Consider the following 20103-nt stretch of genomic DNA (forward strand, 5'->3'; position numbering starts at 1 on the left):
GTGTAATAGTTAGAAAAGTCAATCGATTTCCAATTCCTAATAAAAGTGCGCAGAAACGTCACGGCTGGATTGTAAAACAAACCGGAGCTCTATGTTTGTTTTAAAAACTCGTACGTCAGGTGCACTCTCATGTTTAGCGATATGATTGGGGAAACACTTGCGAACAAGATTGAGCTGTTTAAACCTTCCGTACGTATATATCATCACCAATGAAACGGAGTACGACATGATAGGCAGTGGCATTGAGAGCCAGATCGGGGTCCTACAGGGGAAACATGCCAACGCATGCCATGTGTTCCATATGTAACATACCAATCATTATCCAAGGACCTCGATATTGTAAACCAAATGGTCAAGCAATCCCTCTCCTCCCCATGCACCCAGTAATACCTGACCATAACAATCTGCAATGTTTGACCTATACTAAATTCTCAAAGCATCTTAATTGGTTTCCTAAAATATCCGTAAACTGAAACAGACAGAACAATAGGATACATGTACACATTGAGGTAGCACGTATTTGTTAAAGTATTTCCTCAAACGTGTGGATGTTTTCAGAATCTATTTATTTTCGGAAATACGGTTACCTGGCATTTCATATATATACTAGCAAGACGGAAACTTCCTTATTGATTATCACAATATTTCGCCAATCGACCCTTCAACCTACATGTATCCTGTTGGTTACAGTCTTCAGCTTCTAAATATCCTGGTTTACTGATACCTTTGTTCAATATCTACTGACCAAGTAGAGGAAGTACATTGTTGACAAAAGCACCACAGGTGATTTTGCTGTAATTCAGCAATGCTCTTAATTAAAATACATTCCATTCGTGTTGTCAATCATATTATAACCAACCATTTATAATAATGGACTGCCTCCTTGTCCGAGCAGTGCTTGTATCTTTCCTATGTACAGTGACGATCGGTTTCACTTTGGCAGACGGAATGGTGAGTTCAACATGTTATGATCCTTGTTCTTGTTGTATCGAAGAATTCTTAGTTTGTAAGATTTTACTTTCCATCTGTGTGGAAATGAATACCTTATTTAAACATTTGAAAAGCTTAGTTTTCTATAAGTTTAAATATCTTCGGATTTTATAGCTGAAAAAAGTTGTTTATTTTATTAATATGAAGAACATGTTATCATACAAATATAGTTGCCATGAAGTAGGCCTACAAAATGCTGTGATACGTAACACACATTTGCTACAGGCATATAAGTGGAAAAGGTAAAGATTGAATTTCATTGTATTTAAAACTATAAATTCAAGATTCTTTATGGCTTCTAACAATTTATCAAGTCATTTTGAAGACGATAACAATGGAGGGAATAGCTGCCCTGGGGTCATTGAAACCGTTTTATATCAATGTAAGGGCATATGGTCATCGGCCCAATTTCTTTTAATTTAGACGTCAAATGGTCTGAGGCATATGCTATAAATGCAGTCTTTATAAGAAGCTAATAACGCATTTTACTTATGAATACTTTTGCGAGGCTGTTTATTAACCCTGACCAATTATTTATCCTCCGCTGACGATCCGAGGTGGTCCTCCCATCAGACATGCAAATAGGTAATACAGGTATATATATTGATAGGTAATATATTTCAAAACGGAAATCAGTTTTCATTGTTTACAGAAATGAAAGCTATTTGTATGAAAAACACTTGTTATTTAAAGTAATGTAAAAAGTGTTATTTATTTTGTGTTGGTAGTTTTGTATGTAATCTCTCAGTATAGGCCATGCACGAGCAATGAAAATCATTTTCTAATATAAACATGGCATTTAAATTTCGTCCTCTTTGAGTAAACATTTATAGGAACAATTGCTCAGAAAGCTTCCGGATTATTCTCAAAAAAATTCTGTATAATAAAAGAGACTGCAAAATTTCACTCGCGTCACAGGCTGTCAATTAAAACAATATACAGACCGTAGTTATATTTATTTCTCTCAATAAGTTTGTGTGTGTGTAGTTTGTATATTGTTGTCATCTCTAAAGGTCAAAAATGATTTAATTTTTAGATCCATTTCAATTGATTTCCAGAAATCAATCTAAGTACAACAGAAACATGTTATGTAAACATCGCTCTCGTTGGACACGCAGTTGTACAATTTTTCTCTCAGAAAACGGCAAACTCACTGCTTTTGGATATTCTTGAAAAGTGAATTTATATTTTTTTCGTTTGAAGAGACTGTTCACTCGGTCGGATTACAGGCTTGCGCAATAGCATGTATATTGAGCTTCTTTAGAGTTCTGTAACATACAAGTTAGTATATAGTATTTAGCGTTGATCAATAGATTTTGAAGTCTTTTTTCAAAGATTTTTCAATTATTTATCAAGTTTGATTACGATTTGATCAACATAGACATCTGTCTAGAGCTGCTACTTTAAATTAAGACTTTGATTTAAGTTTTATCATAATTTGAAGATTTTTTGTTGTTGTAATCAAAACATTGCATTTCTATATACATAATACGCGCGCATGTGTTCTTTCTGGAGAATCTCTGAAAATCCTTCACATTAAAGGTTCCTGATCCTATCTTGCATAAATAATCCAAAACTGACGTGATTTTTCTGCAACTGACTACATCCTACAATTTGGTCCGAGACGACCGCATAAGGACAAACACCGTACAATTAGGAATTTCTAGGAACCAAAAGAGATAAAAAGGAATCGAGAGGGATGAATAGCGACAATTTTACGTTTATGGTGATAGCTTTGTTTTCATAGTAAACACCCCGTATAATGAGACTCTTTCTCATCAATTTAGTCAAGTCTCATTTCAGATGATGGAGCAAAAAATTAAGTTTTCGAAACTTCTTTCATTTCTAATTTGCTTTTTTACACGTGGCTGAATTTAACAAAGTTGTCTTGAAAACGAAAGTTAGAGAATCAAATTAAATTCTTAATAGTACTCACTCTTTCATTTATGTAATACTCCTTTGCGAGATATATAACTATTTCCATTTCAAGTTTGAGTCAACTTTACCGAATGATTTATTTCGTAAAATTATTTGGGTTGAGTTCGCAGTGACATATTGTTGGTCGACTAATAATTTTACTCGAATTGCCGTTACTTGATATTCCTCTATTTCATACAACTGTAAATTTAATTACATTGTTAAATCATTCTTCATTGCAACGATAATGCAATCTGCCAATTATGTAAACGTAAATGTATTACAAAAAACTAAATTAAAGAGAGGAGGTTACTTATTACCGGTTTACTTGCATAAAGTGATATCGTAGATAGAACGGTATTCAGTACAGTAACAAATCGCTGATTCAATCTGTTGGAGACACTATTTTCACATTGGTAATAATATTTTTATCTGCAGACGATTTTTACTTTTTCCCAAAATCCAACCGAAAAGAAACAATAGCTTAATGGTACTATTTAGCTACATATTCCAAGGTAAAACACTATATATTAATTAGATATTTGTGAATCAATTAACAGCGTTCAAGTAGTTTCTGTGTTTATATTTTCATAGTGTATCTTACGATAATTAATGCTTAATTCCCCCATCAAGGCAGTAGACCTCGGCTTTATTCATAACTTCAAAAAACAAAACTGAAAATGTGAAGAGAAAGACGTTCTAGCGGTTGCGTTTGGTTTATGTATAAGGTACACGGATATTTATAAGACAAAATTTAAATTTAATTTAATTTAAAAGACAACATAGAACACTGCAAGTCATATATATATATATATATATATATATATATATATATATATCTATTTTCGTTCGTTAGATTTAAAAGTAAACCTTCGAGTGAATGTCAATGTATTGCATTGAAGTAACGTGTCCAATGTGTAATCAAAGGATATTCAAACATTAGTTGAAAACGAATCCCCACGTTAAGATTGTCATAATTCAAAGTTGGATAATTCTCTTCAGTTCTTATTTGTTCAGAGCAATACAAGAACTTACTAAAAATTATTAAACATTGATCAGCATAAAAAAAAAATCAGAAGTGTGAAGAACAGAAACTTCGGTAAATTGATAAAATTATATTTTTCTGGTTCAATTTGGGTATACTTACTTCAATGAAACTTAAAAGCAAATTTTTACACAGTTCGCTGTCAAACATAATATTTTGTAAAAGGAGAGAAGTAAAGAAACTCTCTCTGATTGGCCCTCCTAAATGTTCAGAATATACACAAAATAACAAAAAAACATTTATTGTACTATTTTCTGAGAAGAAAACTGAACAAAGTGTTTTGTAAGTATATTTAATGATCCCAACGCATTTCAACATGCAACAATTTAAGCTGTTATTACCCAAGTAAAGTATAAGAAAGTATTCGCAATTTGCAGGAAACAGGCACAGCAGATTCAATCTAGTACACATATGACCTCATAGTTCACGATTGAATATAACATGTAAATAAGTAAAGCACGAGTGAAATTGAAAATTGAGGGGAAAATATGTTTACTATATTTATCGCTGATAACATATGCCTAATGCTTTTGATTCTCTTTTACTCAGAGTAATCAGCAACTCTTTGTAGGAGCGACTGAAGGAAAAGTTAACAGTGAGTATTTATTCATTTTCTATTAATTAACCCTTTTCTTATATTTTCTATTTCCTTTTAATCATACAATTTCTCATTGATTGATATTTTCATATCTCATAATCCATGACAAACATTTGTCATGGCAACATATGTTACAATTGTTATGATTACTAACTCTGGTGTAATATGAGAAGAGATATATATTTTTATTTTACTTATTAATTCCTTCAGTCACAAGCAAGTCAATACATTTCGACCGTAGGAATTAACGACAGTTTGAACAAATCTTCGACATTATATATTTGAAATTTATACACAAATTGCATGAGAAGGCTATATATCAACATATGGTACGTTACACGTTGTAAAATAATAAAGGATGCTCGGTGGTCTTAAATATTTGTCAATTCATGGTTTCATGTTTTTTTCTCAGTATTTCAATCAATGTATATAAAAGAATTTAAGTTTATTTGTATGTTGCATATGTTGCATATGTTATTTATATATTTTGCAATTTGTGTACCAAGCATTAAGCTTGTGTACATATACATCACACATGTTCCATGATTTTTTTCCGTACAAAGTAATAAACCTGAAACTTTTCTTGAAAAAGAGTTGTAATGTCTGAATTGAGTTTTACGTTCAAAAGCAAATTAGTAATAGTTTATGTTGTCATGTAATTCAGAATGTACTCTTTTTTATTGTTTATTGTAGTATATCCCATACTCAACCTTCATTTTCATAGCTTCCACTTAACTTGAATTTTTCCGTTCAGTTCAAAATTGACCATCTATTATTTGTTTAACGTTACAACAGCTATTTGGAGAAGTGTCTTTGTGAAGAAGTTTTCAGTAATGTATTGATTTATAAAATATCACTAAATTTCCAAGACTAGTGAAGGAATACCAGGCTATCTTTTATCATATCAATTGTAATAGTATTTTGAAAAACAAACGTTAGATTTAGTAAAACTTATCAATCAACTAAAAAGCAAAACGTTCCTCTAAGTTATATAAGAATGCGCTTCTCTATCGCGTCTAATGACGGGTTCAAAGTCATTTTGTAATACTATTTTGAAAAAAAAAACAACCTCATGTCTTACTATTGCAGTCTTGCTCTTGTCTGCTGCAGTCATGTCTGTTGCAATCATGTCTGCAGCAGTCATGTCTGCTGCAGTCTTGTCTGCTGCAGTCTTGTCTGCTGCAGTCTTGTCTGCTGCTGCTGCTCTTGTCTGCTGATGCTGCTCTTGTCTGCTGTAGTCTTGTCTGCTGCAGTCTTGTCTGCTGCTGCTGCTCTTGTCTGATGCAGTCTTGTCTGCTGTAGTCTTGTCTGCTGTAGTCTTGTCTGCTGCAGTCTTGTCTGCTGCAGTCTTGTCTGCTGCAGTCTTGTCTGCTGCAGTCTTGTCTGCTGCAGTCTTGTCTGCTGCAGTCTTGTCTGCTGCAGTCTTGTCTGCTGCTGCTGCTCTTGTCTGATGCAGTCTTGCTGCAGTCATGTCTGCTGCAGTCTTGCAGTCTTGCTATTGATGTGTTAATCTAGCGAGACGAAATATATGATTGTTTAATTAAACCCATTTTGGGTTTACAAATCTGAAATATTCATTGATAAACTTCTGTCGTTACATGATAACATAATGACAAATCTTGAAGACAACTTTGTTCTCATGATATCTGAATCGCCCCTTGTCCTCCTTTTACAGACAATGTTTTACTTTATCAGCGTCCTGAATACCCAAGAGATTGTCACGAAGTGTTGCATCGTTGTTAATCAACAAGTTCCAGTGGTGTTTATCTCATTAAACCAGACGGTTATGCCGAACCTTTCGAAGTCTACTGTGATAACACCGCAGATGATGGTGGATGGACGGTAAGTAGTTCAAATTGAAATATGAATGTTGATGCCAAACATTAGCCTAATATTCAGCTTCTTTCAAATCAATGAGCAAAGTTTTAAAATATTAGCTAGTTTATTTCCCTCATCCTTGACGTTCTTTTTAAACCAAACGATTAGCAGAAAATGCTTCAATAATATAACAATATTTGTACTTCACATTTGAGAAATAACAAGCAAGTCTGTGAAAAAAAGTCATTGATCGAAAGCTCAGCTGATGATGAACATGTTTACATTGTTTGTTTACGTTTTTCATAAAATTAATATTAACTTGATCCCAATGTATATTTCATACTTAAATACGAAGAAATTGTATCTCTCATGACTTATGTTCAAATTACTTGTTCTGTAATGCAGATCATACAACGTCGGTTTGACGGAACGATTAATTTTAACCGCAGCTGGGAAGATTATCAGCTAGGATTTGGTTTTCTTTCGAGTGAATTGTGGATCGGTAATAAGAAGCTTTCATACTTAACCAATCAAAAGAGATATCAATTCCGCATTGACTTGACGACAACAGATGGTTCGTCTTTCGATGTGACGTATGACGCTTTCCGAATAAGCGATGACTCCAACAACTACAAGATCGTCAAAGCAGAAATTACTAACAGGACAGTAGGTAAATATATAGAACGTTTATTCATTTCTAAATAAGTCTTGTCTTGTCGAAAGAAGTTTCGATATATGTGAGTAAATAAGGATTACACTGGATATGAAAACAATTAAGATAACTGAAATGTCACTATTAAAGAGAGTGATGATACCTTTATCAATATTCAAGCCCGAGCGGGTTTTTAAGTTAACTTCTCTCCGCCTTATTTCCTGTTTCTACTACACTGTGTTTGTTGTGTATAATGTGAAAACAACCAGCATACTGAACTGAACTGAACTTACTAATTATTCCCCAGTTTGTAACATCTTTCTGTACAGTCTATCTGTTTAATTATATCATCTCCTAAGTCTGATCTTCATCTCATTGAGTTTTGCTTTATTCATTGTTGTTTATCTAATTTAGTGAACTTTAGCGATAACATCTTGATGGGATCGTAATATAGTTTTGGTGATAATATCTTTATGGGAACGTAATATAGTTTTTATCAGTTACATTCACATTTGGAGTAATGCTGTCAAAATTGTCAACCAAACACAAAACCACTGCTTGAAGTTCTCACTCTTTACTTGCAATTAGCAATACTGGTTATGTTTACTTGCGAAGTTCACTAAATCAATGGCTAATGTTTTTTATATTTTTTTATTCTGCTAGTCTTTGTAGATAACTACATTGAATGGTGTCCAACAAATAAAACCTACAATGAGTGTCAACTTTGCGAGGCTACCTGTGCAGATCCTGAAAGTTGTATCAATACTTCCTGCAAAGGATCTCATTCGTGTGTCTGTCCTGACGGATTTTTGATGAACGGTGATAACTGCATTAGAATAGAGGACTGTGGATGTTTCATGGAAAATGAAACAGATGGAGAGAGGGGTGTATTGCTAAAAGTACGTGTTTTCTTTCAGATCGTGATATCTATTACCAATAGTGAAAATAATTTAATAGATGCTTTCAAACTGGAGTAAGTGGATCGATTTGCATTTGCCTCCGACCCCTTGCAACCCGCATCCTCTTCAACTTTGGATATACGCAGTTTTGCCAGTAAAGTTAAGAAAACTGATATATCTTGTATATGTTTGCAGTTTTTCATCTTATCACTACTTAAAGAAACTTTTTCAGATCCCTAAAGTTACTTATGATGCCTGTAACGATTTTCTACTTTCCAGGAAGGAGGAATTTACGTCTCTCCAAACTGTGACAAGAAATGTTCTTGTACGGATAATCATCTTTCCTGTGCCGATAGTTATCAATGCGATCCTAATGCAGATTGTGAAGAAAGAAACGGTTTGTTGCAATGTTACTGCCCGCCAGGATATAGCGGATACGGCATACAGTGTAGGCCTCCAGTCCTTTCGGACTGTAACGAACTGTACAACATTGGCGTGAGAACAAGTGGTGTCTATGAAATCAAACCCACAAATTGGCTTGACTCTTCATTTGAAGTTTACTGTAATATGTCTGACGGGGGAGGCTGGACGGTAAGTGTGACAGTTTTTCTTAAACCAGTGATCCGCAAGTTTTAGGGCGACGACACACAAGTTATCTGGGAGGACCAAACTACGACCCACCAGAGCCTCGATTTTACACCCGTAAGCAAGTTTAAACAACGTTGCCGTATGTAGAACACAAGATTAGGCTACCCATTAGACGGAGAAAGTCGAATGACTAATTTATTGCCACTGTGGTATTACTATCAGGAATTTATTTTTAGAAACTTCATAAAACTTTAACTATTGGTTGTTCCTTTGGATGAGAATTGATGTTTTATTTTTTATTTTGTTACGTGCAATAATTATGACATCACATTATTGGTGCTGGAAAACGATTCCAAATAACTATAATTAATATGTATGTATTTTCCTTAAGAACTAAATCTTTACATTGATTATTTTAGGTATTTCAGCGTCGCGTTGATGCTTTACAAGATTTTTATCTTTATTGGGATGACTACAAGATTGGCTTTGGTAATCAAAGTCGGAACTTCTGGCTCGGAAATGAAAAGATACATAGCTTGACGAACCAAAGACAATATGAACTCCGGATCGACTTTGTTGACAAAGATGGTGATCCTTACTACGCCAAATACGATTTCTTTCGTATCAGTGAAGGGAACGATAACTTCAGACTAGATGTTGGAAATTATTCTGACGGAGATGCAGGTCGGTTGATATCTCCCGATTAATCAATCCCATCATGTTATCGTCAGATTGACATCATATATCATGTTTATTTTATAACGAAGTGTATATAAAGAAGAATGTAATACTATTTGTATGAAGTCCACTAGCCAATAACTTACTAGTTTATACAAGCTGTTTTGCCTCTGTTGAAAATAAACCCCCGATGGTAGAGTCTGTTGACTTACTGTGGTAATAACTTGTTGATCTAAGTAAGGAGAATATATCTATAAGGAAGAATTCTCTGGCCAAATAGCTGGACCTTACGACCTTTGGACCTACGAAAACTGAAACCCAAGACACTTCAGTTAGTAATATATAAACCCGCCATGTTATACAGTACCTAATTATTTCTATACTTCTTTGCATAAGACTCACACATAGTGAAAAGATTAGTTATTTATATTCGACAAGATAGACCGAATACAAGCAGTAATTATTAATGTTATCAGACATGTAATGTAACGACTAGACGTTTTTACAAATCCATTTCTCAAAAGAAAAGTATGGAAATAACACAGGATAAGATGATTATGGACCCTACGCAAATTTTCACTCATACGAATACACCCACGCGCGTGTGCACAAACACAAACTTAAATATTGAATATAGTATCATTTCAATGGCCTGGAAACACGCGTAGCTCGTGTTAGAGGTTACGATAACAGATCTTACCCTCGGGAGTTGTTTTAAGTGGTAGTCTTAAAGTTCTATAAATTAAAGATACGTTCAAGTTGATCTTTATTGATTTATGCATTAACAACTTCTATCAAACTTTTGTTAACTTAAAAGTGATGTAAAATATAATATAATATTTATGTACACCGCCAGTATGCTAGATAAAAGTAACGGTGATGAGATTATTATCGTTCGTTACAAACCAGTTCCAAAGAATCAATTACAAATTGAGCCTTTAAATTCTCGACTAATCCAACCTACATGGATACATGTTTGCTGGCCTGGAACAGCTACGTCATAAAAAAAATCATTGTATTGGAAGGATTAAATGTAGGCTAAGGGAGCTCACAACATAAAATAAATATATTACTAACTATTACATGACAACAGTAAACCAAATACATGGTATCTGTTCTTGTAAAGGAAAGATGAATCACTAGTTTAACGCTGAAACAGAACTGATCTGTATGACAATTGTCCTCTATTTCCAGTTTTTAAAAACTTATAGATCAAAATAAAAACAGATTAAAAGATATTGATAACAAAAAAACCATATCAAAAATGAGCACACATGAATTAACTCCCTTTAGTTTTCAAAATACCAGATGGGACCGCTTGCGGTACTTATAAAAATATTGTGATGAAAATTAGCCTATACATATACCTCGACCATGTAGGTAGGATATTATGGTGATGTAATCATCGAAGAAAAATTCGTTACATATAGAAAATCATAATTAACTAAACGCTTACACAATGTTAACAATGGTTCAACAGCATAACAAGCCATACAAAGAAGTTGATAGCCTCTTTACCGTCCCCTTTCCCTTTCTACATATTTCGTTTTTAATAATCATAGATAATACACGACTTTTAGTTTAACACACGTTAATCAAAACCACATGTAATATGAAATATCGTTATTACTGGAATAACATTTTGCTAAGTATACTGAATCGATACAATGATTAAATTTTGATTTTCTTTTCTGTTTCTTCTTCTTGTGTATTTATTCAACAGGTGATTCGCTGACCGACCATGATGACCAACTGTTCACTACACGAGACAATGATAACGATGATTATGACTATAGTGATTACAGCTCTGAAAAAACAACTTAGCCCGTCGTGATGATGGTGCATGGTGGTACATGAATTATTACTATGATAATGATTATATTTCATCTCTCAACAGTCCCTATGCGAGTCATTCCTTTTATTGGGATACCCTTCCAGGTTTTTTTAATTACATTAAATTCACAGAGATGAAAGTTCGCGCAATCGATGAAGAGTGATAAAGACCCACAACGGACTGTATGAAACTATAGCACAAGAACAGTTAACAACATGCAGTTAAAATATATTGATGTATTGGTTCTATGTTTGTGTATCGTCATGACAACGCTTTTATCATAAGTTATGTTACAAAATATGCTGACTCCGTTTCTTTTCTTTTTAGTTTAGTGTAAAATTAGACTGATTGACTGAAATGATTGATAATTATTCACTATGGTTTGTAAAATGCTTAAAAAAATTGCCCCCCCCCCAATGTTCTCAATGTTTCAAATGTTCAGTTCAGTTAATTTTCGAAACACAGAAATGGAAAAGAGAGACAGTTGTAACTTAACGTAATAAACGAAGAACAAATAAATAAGCAAACGAGACCTTTCAGAGCTTGTGGTTTGCAGACTTTTATTTAATTTATACCATTTTGTCTTCTGCACATCTTTCTGTTCATTATATTTGTAAAGCCTCCCTCAAATCGTCACACGTTTATAGTAGTTATAAAATACGCCTTACCCAAACAAATTAATTAAATAAGCCTTACCTTATAATTATAACATGTTTTAAATACCTTAACTCTAACATGTTTATAGTAGTTATAAAATACGCCTTACTCTAACATGTTTTAAAATACAAATAACACTTACTTATTTATAGCATTTATAAAATATGCCTTACCCTAACATATTTTTAAATACGCCTTAACCTAACATATTTTTTAAATACGCCTAACATTAACATGTTTTCAACGAATGTGTTTCAGGATCAATAAATACAACTTGTTTCTTCGATTTTTTACACGTGCTTTTACGTATGTAATGTACTTTATTCGGATATCGCTTTTCATTTAACTGATGAGATGGATATACACCCCTGTTGGTGAGATCTAGAATAACATCCGTTTAACATAGAAATGAATACAAAATCATAATTCTGTACCGTGTACATAAACCCAGTTAAAATCAACGACGTACATATGATTTCAAAGTAGGCGCTGTATGATTCTAATTTCTCCCGACAGGGCATGATATTTCGGGACGGGCATCCTTGGCCCCGGTGAGGTGGTCTCATTTTACTCGATTGAATGCAGGGAAAAAATCACCGACTGAGAGTTATACCATCCACCTCGACCAGGGGTCTACTAGCCAATGAGATTGGGTGGACATGGCGGCACACCCATCACAAAATTCCGACTTGTATTTTGTATCTGTAAGTCCCTTTAACCAAACAAATGATTGTCGAGGGAAAAGGGGACTAAACGGATATTATCCAACATGTCTAACACCTCCCCTAACAAATCCGAACTGTAGCTACAGACCTGCTCCCGATTGACGCTGAAGGTGGGAACATGACAATGAGGGATAAGATTTTATAACAACCCACCAACACAAATTCGCACCTCCCCTTGCGCCAATGATTTTCATGTGGTACGTTTGGACTCAGTCATTATTAAATCTTGGAAATGTCAAACAATTACACGTGAACATGCCGAATGCCAAACTAGTATTTGGCCAACATGCATATTACAGATCACAAACTCAACATCGTAGAAAGATATAAAAGTGATATATTGCACGAAATCCTATCAAGAACAGGTGGACACTATAAAACCGAGAGAGCAATTTCACCCAGTATAACTGTTCCACACTCCATAAAATGTATGAACTTTCTTTAGTTTAGTAACCACACTCTATAACTAACATATACAAAACATATGTTTATGCAGACAGATTACACTGACACATGAAAACCACATCTGTTATAAATGTTATCCCTCAATAAAGAGTAATATTTTCAACTAAGGATTGGTAAACTAAGATATAACGTTAAATTTGAGGACGCACAGTGTTATCATACTATATAACAGTGAATATCTCCAAATTGAGAATAGTCGAACGTAATTGCTATAAGTAGATAGAAAGCTATCTTCAAACCAGTGTGCAAATCGACGAGGCTTGGTTAGAATGATGACAGCTTTAAATATGGACAAATACCAAAGCATCATGATTAGTCTACATGATAGAAATATCTTATTCTCGTTTGGGAGATCTCACAGATTTAGGGTTTCCCTAGCAACAAAGATGGTGCATTGATGCCCTCTAACTATGACATTTGCGTGCATCAGTTATTCATGTGTTTTCTTTGTTTATTACAATATTTATTTGATGAAACAATTGTACAGCCTCAATGATCTTTGACTTTATGACCTTATAACGTCATCAGCTACATCTAGCTCAACATACTTATGCACAGGCAATACAGCCCACTCGATGATTTTACTTCCATCGGCCTAACGGTTTAGTGGCAAGTTTTGTTGGCATTCTTTTGACCTCCATCGATTTTATGACCATTGTGTCATTTTACATAAATAGGTAAAAGTTAAACCTTTTAAGTTTGGTATATCAAACATTGGTTTGAAAGTTTGTGCCTGGTTTTACAGAATTCCACAAAATGCTGTTATTATTGACAATTTTACCTTTGATGTCATCACTGACGAAGATACTACAAGATATACCCAGATGACCTTCCACTAAATTTTAAATTCATCGGCTTCAGTTTAAGAAGAAGCAGACTAGGTGGTACACAAACAAATTAAACTCTATTACGCCTCACAATGGCACATCACTTCTCGACCTCTACCCCCAAAATGGAAAATTCACTTCATTTGATTGTGTCACACTGAGGTGTCCCTTTTTTAATACCGACCAAGTTTCAGCTACAAGTCTGCTACAATAGTGTTTCGGTACCCTTCAAAATCCCCCTTTACCTACGAAATTGGACAAAAAGCTCTGCCGTGGCTCACAATAAAGCCAGTACACCCTCCTAAACTTCCTCTTTTCCTTCCCCTCGTGCTCTTCGTACTCCCTCCCCTCGTACCCTTCCTGCTCTCTTTTCCCCTCTTACCCTTACCATCCCCCTCTTCTCCCTGTCCCCTCCCCTCCTGTAACCCAAACAAGTTGCTAAAAAATCAGAAACTGTCCATATAGTCAACCAGGTAAACATTGGCTGACTCTACGACTGGAAGTGAGAACACGTGTTGTGGGCTGCGACAATAACGTGTCGCTTGCTGATTGCTGCACAGCGCCCCTATTTAGTTTAGTTTAGTTTAGTAGAAAAAAGGATCAGGAGGGACACTTAAGTCCCCATCAAGGACCCTATAGAGAGAGAGAAAAAAAAACTGAAGACACAGACACTCAGACCCGATTACACTGCTTAAAGTGCTTGTCCAAAGCATTCTTAAACCCATTGACACTACTTGCAAGTACAACTTTGTCAGGCAAACCATTCCACTCATTCACAACCCTTTTAGAAAAAAAGTTATGCCGAATATTAATCCTACTATGCGACTTTTGTAGTTTAAGACAATGACCTCTAGTGCAACTACTGTTAGCAAACAAGAAAAAGTCGGTAAAGGATAAATTGTCGAAACCATACACAATCTTGAAAACCTGGATCAAGTCTCCACGTAACCTCCTAAGCTCCAGTGAGGTGAGATTCAACAGTTGTAACCGCCTATAATAAGGAACCCTCGTTTATGAACTAATCATCCCAGTAGCCCTCCTCTGGACCTTTTCAAGTACTTCCTTATCCTTAGCAAAGTAAGGGTTCCAAGCCTGCACAGCACACTCCAGATGAGGCCTAACCAACTGCTTATGAAGCCTAACTACGATGTCCTCTTTCAGAAAACTGAAGTTCCTCTTGATCATACCTAAAACCCTATTACCTCTTTTAGCAGCCTCAAGACAATGTCTAGAAGGTTGCATAGATGAGTCAATGTAGATACCTAGGTCTCTCTCAACAGAGACCTCCTGTAACTCCACACCATTAAGATTGCATGTAAACTTTTGGTTACTACTGCCAATGTGCATTACCTTACATTTATCAATATTAAAAAGCATTTGCCACCCCTGAGACCAGGAAAAAATCTTATCCAAATCCGCTTGAAATTTCTTAGAATCGCTTTTGGAAGAGACCTCAGAATACAATTTGGTGTCATCAGCAAACTTCTTAGCTTTACACAAAATATCTCCGTCGATATCATTTATATAGGCAACAAACAACAAGAGACCTAATACAGACCCTTGTGGAACCCCACTAGTAACGTTCTGCCAAGAAGAAGCACAGCCTTTAATTACCACCCTCTGTTTCCTATTACCAAGCCAATTCCCGATCCAAGACAGTAAATTCCCTATGACACCCATGCTCTTCAGCCTAAGTAAAAGACGCTGGTGGGGAACTTTATCAAAGGCCTTCTGGAAATCCAGGAACACAACATCTACAGACCTCTGCCTATTTAGTGAACTTGTTACATCTTCCATAAACTCAAGGATATTAGTGAGACAAGACCTTTTTTGACAAAAGCCACGTTGAGACTCTCTGATCAAAGACTGACTGCTGAAGTGACAGACCATAGACCTTTTAACAATAGACTCTATGACCTTGCAAACTACACTAGTGAGACTAACGGGCCTATAATTACAGGGCTTAGACTTATCACCCTTCTTGAAAATTGGGGTAATATTAGCACATCTCCAGTCCCTAGAACATAATCTTCATCCATAAATTTACTAAAAACCAACGAGAGTGGAACGCAGAAATGGTGTGCAAAAGTCTGCAACAAATACGGATGGATTGTATCCGGTCCAGAAGCTTTAGAAACATTTAGCTGAAGCAGCTCCTTTAAGACAACCTCATCCGAAAATAAGACCGTATCCAGTTTAGGCCTATCACTGCCCCCCCCCCCCCCCTGAAAATCTGGAATACTACTCGTATCTTCCCTTGTGAAACCGACACAAAATAGTTGTTCAAAAGATTTCCAAGATCCTGACTATCAGTAACTATATTATCAGCCTGTGGTGCCCTAAGGGAAACAATTGCATCTTTTACTTTCTGCTTTGACCTGACATAAGAAAAGAAGGCCTTTGGGTTATCCTTAATTTTTAGTGCAATGCTTTTTTAGAAATTCAATTTTGCATCAGAGACTAAGCATTCTACCTTCAGCTGATGAATTTTAAACTTGGCCAAAAGAGATTCAGATTTAGTCCTCATAAACAACTTCCACATTCTACGTTTTTGCCTAATTGCACATTTCTTATTATTAACTTTCTTATTCATCCAGTGAGGCATACTGCGATTCTTCCACGGAACATGATTTTCCATAATGACCTTTAATTTATCAGCAAAACAAATCCAAAACTGAGAAGCACTCATATCTCTAAACAAATTAATCCAATCTGTACCCTTTAGTAAAGTTTCAATCTCCTCTGTATCTGATCTCGAAAAATCAGGGACTTTTTCATTGCTAACAGAATTTACGACTTTGCAAACAACATCAAAAGCTAGTATATCATGATCACTAGTTCCTAGTTTTCCTAGACCCGTCAAATCAACAACATTGCTTGTATTCGAACTCAAAACAAGATCCAGGATGTTATCCCCCCTAGTAGGGAAAGTAACATGTTGATGTAAAAAGGAATCTTGCACAACATATAGAAAATTACTACCCTTCCTACTACTAGAACCATCTATCCAATTAATGTCAGGAAAATGAAAGTCGCCCATTATAACAACATCACCGTTAGCTGCCTTTCTAATTGAATCAAACAGCACGACATCATTATCATCGCTGCTGCTAGGAGAGCGGTAAACAACACCCACAGTGATAACGTCACTGAACCTCTTGGAGTTGTTTGTGGAAAACTCGCACCAGACAGAATTAACAAAAGCCCCTTGCAACTGAGATTTCTCAACACTTACAATGTCATCCCTAACATACAGTAAAACTCCCCCACCAACCCCATTATGAGTATCCCTTCTGTCCTGACGATACACAACATACCCCGGGTGAGAAACCTCAGCACTATCAATGTCCTAGCTCCCTTAACCAAGATTCGGTGATACCAAACACATCCGGTTTCAGATCCTCAAGAAGCACAGGAAATTCAGCAAAATTTTTACGAATACTTCTAGCATTGGTAAAGACAATCTTCAGCTTATCCCTGAAACTATGTACCTTAGAATGCCTCCTAAAGTTAGAACTATGACTATCACTTTTCTTGCTTTCAAAACGCCTATAATCGCCTCCACTAGGAACATAATCTTAATCCAAAATTATTCCTAACCTCATCGCCCCTCAATTTAGTTTAAACATAGCTGTTCAACAGAGTAATTCACCATCCTACCAAACAACGAGGCCCCAGTATTAGCTAAGTGCAAACCATCCCTGGCGAACAAATCCCTTCTACCCTGGAAAGAAGACCACATGTCAACAAATGTGAAGCCGAAGTCGGCACACAGACTATACAATAAACCATTCAAAGTTACAATCTTATCTGACAGAACCTTGTTGTCAAATCTTGGCAACAAACTACATATGACAACTTTAGCCCGAGTTGATGCTAGTTGACACATCAAGTCGTGGTACCTAGACTGGATAATGTTTTGTGACTCCTTCTGCACATTATTGGTGCCTACGTGGACCACAACCACCTCCTCATCTGACACGATTTTGTTAACCCTTTTACTGACATCCTGGATTTTAGCACCTGGCAAACATACCCTGACCCTTTTAGCTTTATCCGCCCTGCAGAACTCTCGGTCTACATACCGTACTAGTGAATCCCCACACAATACCATTCTTCCTTTCGACTTCTCCTGTTCCCACTGACCGCTGTTTACAACCACACTACCATCTTCTATCACATCACAATCATCACGCACTTCGTCCACTACTAGCCACTCACTATTTCCCTCCTGGGAGACTTCATTCCCATCATCAACATCACGCAACTCCTCCACAGGTAACACTTCAAATCCAAGTTGGAACAACCTCGCAACACTCCCTATCAGCAACTGCACTACTCACAGCCCTACTACTCCCAACTTCCGTCCATACACAACTACAGCTATTCAATAGCTCCTCTAATTCCTTAAGTTTCACACACTTATCGCAAACAAACACAGCTTCACTAGACGCTGATTTAAAATCACATTCCAAGCCAGATTTCTAAAACTCGACCCACATATTACACGCATCACAGCAGACTAAACGATCAGGCACAGCCATAACGAAAATACTAAGTCAAAGAAAAACCAGCGAACACAGAAAATCGATACTCACGATGAGCAGTTTAGGCTAAACAGAGACTATACACTGAACGATAGGATACACTGACGCTACAGACCTAAAACCACGGATAGAACTGAAACAAGACAAAAACAGCTCAGATTGAACACAAAACATGCAGAATGAAAGTTACAGACAATAAATAACGAATACACTGAGGCACAGAATACCCGCGAACACAGAAAATCGATACTCACGATTAGCAGCTTAGGCTAAACAGAGACTATATACTGAACTTTAGGATACACTGACGTTACAGACCTAAAACAACGGACAGCACTGAAAGAAGACGAAAAACAGCACAGATTGAACACAAAAACATGCAGAATGACAGGAACGGACAAAAAATAACTCCAAATAAACAACTAAACGAATCACTAGGTGTTTTGATGAAAAAAAAAAACGATCCCAGACTCCCAAAAATGAACGAATTGCAAGAGCTCCGAAAAAGTACGTGTGTACGCTTCAACGACCAAAGTCAAGTATTCAATAAAAAATTCAAAAATTTCATCAGCCAACCCTCGACATACAAATAGTATTGAACCTGTTACGAAACAGCCCGATTTTCTGATGCCAATGTACAGTTACATACGTGACATGTAGCCTCTGTACAGCTGCATAGGTTAGAAGACTTGTTAACCATAGTACCCTTCACAAACATTAAAGATATGAAAGAAAGATTGTGCTGATAAAAATTAATACGTTATAATTTATTTTCTAACTGATTGAGGTAAAGGCCTCAACCTTCACCAGACGTAAACCTTTGTTTTTAAAATAGGGTGGGGGGGGGGGGGGTGGAGCGTAGCTGCAGTGTGATCTAACCGTTTCATATCAATTTAGGGGTAATGGGATCATCGGACCCATATTTTGTTTTTGTATTTAATCTTGAAAACTGTTGAGGCATATACTATAAATGCGGTCCACATCAGTAGACCAATCAAATTTGCATATAGATACTTTGTGTGAGACGGTTAGAAAAAAACCCAACCAAACCAGTTTTACCGACTGAAGATCGAAGGTGGTCCCCGCCCCCTTTGCGCACGCCACTGTCCTTCATTGCCCCTACTTGGTGGTGAGCCTCCCCGTTCAGTATACATTCGGAGGAAGCTCATGGTTTATACTTTAAAGAAGACTTTATGATATTTGAGACGCCGCCGTCTGCTCCTCCCATCATACATGCAAACTAGGCTCGTTTGAAACACCGAAGGGGGATGCTACGTATAAAGACTAGTGACGTTCACAAGTACCTGAAAAGGGGGACATGGCTCAGTCAGGGACTTATAAAATCAGTGGGGAAAGATTCCGACCATTTCTTCATGTGCACCCCCCCCCCTCCCCTGCATAACGACCTCAAACAAATTCCATTACTTCTCATTACATGGTATTGTTTACTCAAGACAAGATATTTTAATTGGAACATATTTAAAAATCAGTTTTTATGTTTAAAATATGAACTGGCAACTTCTTTACTTTAAAACTTCGAAGAAACAGTTCAATCTGACATACAATTGGCAGAAAACGTGAAACATCGAAAACCATATTACGGTAATTGTTATTATTATAATTATAGTTATTCGCTATAAGATCCGGCTAATATTTTCCTCGTGTCTATACAATAGAATGGAACAAACCATTATACTGTAGCTTTCAGTAACCATCATTAATTACATGCAAATTACCCTAAATGAAGGTCACAAGATGACAAATTCCATCCTTGCCGGTGACAAATGCTCTCTTGCTCCCCCGTACTTTTCTTCATTCCCACTAAAATGTTGCCAAAGTGTCCTTCACATCGATTTAGTTTGA

General features: G+C 36.1%; 1 protein-coding gene across 2 annotated transcripts; it reads left to right on the top strand.

Annotated features, from left to right (window-relative positions):
• The first annotated feature begins 721 nt into the window (after positions 1-721).
• LOC139973329 (ryncolin-1-like) lies at positions 722-11930 on the top strand. Of its 2 annotated transcripts, XM_071979940.1 has the most exons (8): positions 722-951; positions 4502-4547; positions 6226-6392; positions 6774-7038; positions 7684-7919; positions 8199-8510; positions 8927-9191; positions 10909-11930. In XM_071979940.1, the coding sequence occupies exons 5-8, from the start codon at positions 7833-7835 to the stop codon at positions 11007-11009; spliced, it is 765 nt and encodes a 254-aa protein (XP_071836041.1). In that variant the 5' UTR covers positions 722-951; positions 4502-4547; positions 6226-6392; positions 6774-7038; positions 7684-7832; the 3' UTR covers positions 11010-11930. The 2 variants fall into 2 exon arrangements, 1 of the variants encoding a protein (XP_071836041.1); XR_011795185.1 differs by lacking the exons at positions 7684-7919; positions 8199-8510; positions 8927-9191 and having other exon boundaries at positions 11151-11930.
• Positions 11931-20103: the final 8173 nt, after the last annotated feature.

This window comes from Apostichopus japonicus, chromosome 9, assembly GCF_037975245.1.
Source record: "Apostichopus japonicus isolate 1M-3 chromosome 9, ASM3797524v1, whole genome shotgun sequence".
Lineage (NCBI taxonomy): Eukaryota > Metazoa > Echinodermata > Holothuroidea > Aspidochirotida > Stichopodidae > Apostichopus > Apostichopus japonicus.